The 5,901-nt window shown below is 38.6% G+C and overlaps 2 protein-coding genes across 2 annotated transcripts; both read right to left on the bottom strand.

The window, feature by feature from the left end:
- Window positions 1-445: 445 nt before the first annotated feature.
- On the bottom strand, window positions 446-2,132 carry LOC108741645 (tubulin alpha-1 chain-like). Its single transcript, XM_018476510.1, has one exon. The coding sequence runs from the start codon at window positions 2,014-2,016 to the stop codon at window positions 667-669; it is 1,350 nt and encodes a 449-aa protein (XP_018332012.1). The 5' UTR covers window positions 2,017-2,132; the 3' UTR covers window positions 446-666.
- Window positions 2,133-2,204: 72 nt separating this feature from the next.
- LOC108741644 (tubulin alpha-2 chain-like) lies at window positions 2,205-4,194 on the bottom strand. The gene has a single exon (XM_018476509.1). The coding sequence runs from the start codon at window positions 4,067-4,069 to the stop codon at window positions 2,579-2,581; it is 1,491 nt and encodes a 496-aa protein (XP_018332011.1). The 5' UTR covers window positions 4,070-4,194; the 3' UTR covers window positions 2,205-2,578.
- Window positions 4,195-5,901: the final 1,707 nt, after the last annotated feature.

Below are 5,901 nucleotides of genomic sequence, written 5' to 3'. Positions count from 1 at the left end.
CCAGAAACTCAGCAGATTGTTTCATTGGATACGTTATGTAGGTAGCTTCAACAAATTTCGAAAATAAATGCTGATTTTTGAAAAGTTTTCTCTGAAATATAAAAAGGAAATGTAAAATTGCATTCATAAATTCGGCGAGTTCACATGAAAGTGAAGGAAAACAGTGCTTTATTATAGCGATATTTTCAAGCTGGTGCGTTACAGTAGAGAACCTTAATTTCTTCTTCCAAGTAATATTACAGTGATTTATGGATGTTTGTGGTCGATTAGCTCTTTTAGGTGTTTATAATGTAATCATAAATTTATTTTTATAACAGAAACTGCAGGCAAATGCCAGCTACGAACGATACCCATAAAAAAGTAAATATATATAGCTTCTACATTTTGTAATAATCGGCAATTTAACTAAAAGCGTCAACTCACGAGAAATTATTTTTAAAAATTATCAGTCACAACAAAATAGGCAATACGTTTTTATTTCTAATACTAATAATATTGTGACAACCTTTACATTAACTCCACCTCTCCCTGGTACCTAATGTTTTAACGAAGTCCAAATTTTGTTTAAACCCGCACCTAAAATATCCAGATTTCCTCCAGACATTGGTTTTAACAAATAAACTAAAACAAGCTTAGACACCCTGCTGAAATGATTTATCTTAATTTTTACTCTTCACCACCCTCCCCTTCCCCTTCTGCCGAATCCATCCCAACTTCTTCAAAATCCTTTTCGAGAGCTGCCATGTCTTCTCGAGCTTCCGAAAATTCGCCCTCTTCCATCCCTTCGCCGACATACCAATGAACGAAAGCCCTTTTGGCGTACATCAAATCAAATTTGTGATCCAAGCGAGCCCAAGCCTCGGCAATAGCAGTGGTGTTAGACATCATGCACACGGCTCTCTGTACTTTGGCTAAGTCGCCTCCAGGAACTACAGTCGGAGGCTGATAGTTGATACCCAATTTGAACCCAGTTGGACACCAATCCACAAATTGAATAGTACGTTTTGATTTGATGGCTCCTATTGCTGCACTTACGTCTTTAGGAACAACATCCCCACGGTACAGCATACAACATGACATATATTTTCCGTGTCGAGGGTCGCATTTAACCATCTGATTTGCAGGTTCGAAACAGGCATTCGTAATTTGAGAGACCGATAATTGTTCGTGATAGGCTTTTTCCGCTGAGATAATGGGCGCGTATGTGACCAATGGAAAATGAATGCGAGGATATGGGACCAGATTTGTTTGGAATCCTAATAAATCTACATTAAGTGCCCCGTCGAACCGCAGAGACGCTGTTACCGACGACACAACCTGACCGATTAGCCTATTCAGATTTGTGTACGTCGGTCGTTCGATGTCTAAATTTCTCCGACATATGTCGTAGATAGCTTCGTTGTCAACCATGAAGGCAGCGTCGGAATGTTCAAGCGTGGTGTGAGTCGTCAACACTGCGTTGTACGGTTCTACCATAGCGGTCGATATTTGTGGAGCAGGATAAACAACGAATTCTAACTTGGATTTTTTTCCATAGTCAACCGACAATCTTTCCATTAATAAAGAGGTAAATCCCGAACCTGTACCACCTCCGAACGAATGAAATATCAAAAATCCCTGAAGACCGCAACATTGATCTGCTCCTTTACGAATTCTGTCTAGTACCAAATCGACAATTTCTTTCCCAATAGTATAATGTCCTCGTGCATAATTATTTGCGGCGTCTTCTTTGCCGGATAACAACTGATCCGGGTGAAACAACTGTCTGTACGTTCCAGTTCTTACTTCATCAATAACTGTAGGCTCCAGGTCTAGAAATACAGCCCTTGGGACGTATTTGCCAGCTCCTGTTTCACTAAAGAACGTGGTGAAACTGTCATCGCCTCCTCCAGCGCACTTGTCAGAGGGCATTTGACCATCGGGTTGGATCCCATGTTCCAAACAATAAAGTTCCCAACAGGCATTTCCAATTTGTATCCCAGCTTGTCCAGTGTGTACAGAAATTACTTCGCGCATATTGACTAACCCCAATATCAAACGAAACCAAAGCCGAAAATGTTTAAATTACAAAAAAAAAAATAAACACCCCCGAAAACCTATAACTCGACAATAACAAACATTTCCTAGCAACGACCCGCCGTTATTTTTCGAAAACGAAAACGGCCACCTTGACAAAGTCTTTTACATACTTATGTATAATCTGCAGTGCTCATTGTACTTGAAAGTAACACTTTTGGGTCGATATTCGAAAGCATTTTTGTTTAAGGTTAAAGAAAAAACGGCTAGCAAAGGAATCCTCCATAATAAATGAAAATCCATTAAAAGTACTCTAAATGTTTACATCTAATAGGTTTGAACCATATTTAGACTCAATTATTACGTAGTTCGTGAGAGCGTTAAATTAAGTTAAAAACTAATTAAGTAACGCTTTTATTATTACTATTATTCCTGAAGAACTACAAACTAATAAAATTATTTCACTGATCTGATTTATCACACAAGACAGCTTCTTACATACACACCGACACACTTAAAAATATGAACTGTATTCCCCATACGTTCTTATGTATCCTAAATTTCATATTTCATCTTCACAAAATTCTGATGTTAAATAGTCCGATTCAATTTCTTCAAAATCTTTTTCTAAAGCGGCTAAATTTTCTCGTGCTTCCAAAAATTCGCACTGTTCCATTCCTTCGCGGAGATACCAATGGACGAATGCACGCTTAGAATACAACAAATCGAACTTCCGATCTAAACGCGACCAGGCCTCTGAGATGGCCGTTGTGTTTGACAACATGCAGACCGACCTTTGCACTTTGGCCAAGTCGCCACCAGGAATAAAAGCTGGCGGTTCGCAGTTGATACCAACTTTAAATCCTGTTGGACACCAGTCTACGAAGCGGACGCTCCGCTTAGTTTTAATTGCTCCGATAGCAAAAGAGACATCTTTAGGAACGACATCCCCACGATATAACACACAACATGCCATGTACTTTCCATTACGTGGGTCGCACTTTACCATCTGATTAACCGGTTCGAAGCAATTGTACGTAATTTCAGAAACAGTTAATTGTTCGTGAAATGCCTTATCAACCGATGTAATCGGTGCATATGTAATTAATGGGAAATGGATGCGAGGGTAGGGCACCAAGTTAGTTTGGAATTCCGTCAGATCAACATTCAAAGCGCCATCGAAACGAAGCGAGGCTGTTATTGACGAGACGACTTGTCCAAGCAGTCTGTTCAAATTGGTGTATGTTGGACGTTTAATCGACAAATTTCTTTGGCAGAGATCGTAAATAGCCTCGTTATCGACCATGAAAGCGGCATCCGAGTGTTCTAGAGTGCTGTGTGTTGTAAAAATTGAGTTGTACGGTTCGACGACAACGGTTGAAATCCGCGGAGAAGGATAAATAGCAATTTCTAATTTGGACTTTTTACCATAATCTGCAGTTATTCTTTCCATTAGCAAAGATGCAAATCCAGAACCTGTACCGCCTCCAAACGAGTGGAAAATCAGAAAGCCTTGCAGGCCTTCACATTGGTTTGCTAATTTACGAATGCGATCCATGACGAAATCGATTATTTCCGATCCCAACGTGAAATGTCCACGAGCGTAATTGTTCGATGCGTCTTCCTTGCCGCTCAAAAGCTGATCCGGATGAAATAATTTGGAGTACGTTCCCACTCTAACTTCGTCGATAACCGTAGGTTCCAAGTCTACGAAGATCGCTCTCGGGACACGTTTGCCTGCGCCAGTATCGCTAAAGAATGTGGTGTAACAATCGCCACCGCCGTGGATTTCAACTTCGGGATACATCTGTCCATTAGGCTGAATTGCATGTTCCAGGCAGTACAATTCCCAACAGGCATTTCCAATTTGCACGCCGGCTTGCCCAGTGTGAATTGATATTACTTCTCGCATCGTGATAAATATAACTGTATCAATTTTGTAATTTCCACTAAAAAATTCAAACTGAATTTGACTTTCACTCGCAATAATTTCTAATAAAATGGCCACTTGATAACCATAAATTTTACACTGAACAGTTTTTGTCAAATTCATTAATACAAACTTATGGGCTACATTTTTCTTCTACTTTCATCTTTTCTACCATTTTGTATATGAGTGCCAGTGAAACTGGTATGAATTCAATTAATTTTTCATTCAGGAATGGTTATATGAAAGAACATGTAGGTAGGTACTTGTAAAAGACAAATTTAACCCTGAGTTCTACAGCCCTAATACATAGTTACTTCTGTTATCGCAGTTAAACCGATTAATTTCAGTCTCGAAGGTGATCCCTCGGAGGGCTAAAGAAACTATCTGACACCTGAATTATTATGAGAGCTGCAGCGGTATAAGAGACATAATTAAGTGTCATTTTCGAAAGCCAAATAGGGTTCAGAACTACTCCCACATCCGTCGCCTCCCTCAGAATAATTGCGAGGAAATAATTTGGAACAGGAACTAGCAGTGTCGGGTTTATAATCGATGTGTGCTATAATTCAACATGCCACCTAGGGCCGCTCTATGACGCCGTGATTACATTAATTTGCATTTTAACCGGGGATCATGTCGAATAGAAATACGATATTATTTAAATATCAGTTATTATAAATTAACAACGAAAACTACCAATAAAATATTTTATATAAGTAATGGTTTTGCATTTTTTTAACAAATTGTTTCTTGCAGACTAAGATTATGAGAGGCTTCTATAGCTATAAAAAATTTAGTCATTTAGTAGTTTGTATTCAAACTATAGCATCCAGAATCTTCAAAACCAGAAAGTGTGTTCCTGAACTTTTTTTAAACTTTGACAATCCTAAATCTAATATTTTTGAATTTAATGTAAAATAGAAATGATACCTATAGTTCAGAATTTTACACATTTGACATTTCGCTTTAATTAGGAAACAACTATTGTAAGATAATAGTGAAAGGGTTCGAGTGTCCTACAATTAGATGCATGTTGCAATGGTTTGTGCTTTATGAGTGCTTCAGTTTTACAATGACTTTTAAAGATTGAAACTGATCTATTCAAATATATGTATCAGTCACCGCAATGGGACACTTTTCATCGCCTTTGTTTGATGCAGGTGTAAATTCTTGTCTGAAGGCTGATTACCGGAATGATATACACATGTACTTGGAACCAGTTGAAAAATACAACCTTATACATATGTATGTGCATCGAAGAACAAATATAATTGTGTTTTGGAAAGGCGTTTTACCAGTGTTAATTGAATGTATGGTGTTATAAAAGTCCTACACACAAAAAGTCTTTTTATTATAGGTCAATTATACTCATGTGTATTAGATATTAAATATACAGCGTACGATAATTGAAATCGTTTTAAAAAACTTTTATTGTTGTTAATATCAAACTGGACTTCAAGCTTTAAACTTATGAAATCCAAGTCACACATTGCACGGTACGTTATACTGCCTCATATTGCAACAGGCAAATAAGTTGGAACGTATGTCATGCAGCATACAGAGTTGATTATGGCTTATCTCAAGAACTTTACGAGATAGGCGGTTTGACCGAAGACGAAATAATAGGACAGAGCTTCCTACTGCATTTTACTTGAAAAAATAATCTATTATTTGGCTATTACACTGACCGCTTGACACGATTACGGGTAAGCTCACGAAGAGGATAAAGCCCTATCTCTCGTCACCTCCAGCCTTGATGACGTTGCTGCCGAATCCTTCGATTGATGAGCAACAGCAACGTCACAGCACCACCAGTCGCAGTGATGTTGTGCTTGCGCCTAGGGCGGTGTGTACGTATCATCACTAGCAACCCTTAGTGAGTAATGGGTTCTCCCCGTATTAGATATATAATAATTAATGGAGTGCGGCTGTCAGCTGTCAAGGCGAGCATAACC

This window comes from Agrilus planipennis, unplaced genomic scaffold (genome assembly GCF_000699045.2).
Source record: "Agrilus planipennis isolate EAB-ADULT unplaced genomic scaffold, Apla_2.0 scaffold194, whole genome shotgun sequence".
NCBI classification, from domain to species: domain Eukaryota; kingdom Metazoa; phylum Arthropoda; class Insecta; order Coleoptera; family Buprestidae; genus Agrilus; species Agrilus planipennis.
This window is presented reverse-complemented; position numbering and strand designations above follow the sequence as displayed.

Bases quoted from the DNA above. Each gene is read 5' to 3' on its own strand.
- LOC108741644 (XM_018476509.1), bottom strand. From the start codon at position 4,069: ATGAATTTGACAAAAACTGTTCAGTGTAAAATTTATGGTTATCAAGTG.
- LOC108741645 (XM_018476510.1), bottom strand. From the start codon at position 2,016: ATGCGCGAAGTAATTTCTGTACACACTGGACAAGCTGGGATACAAATT.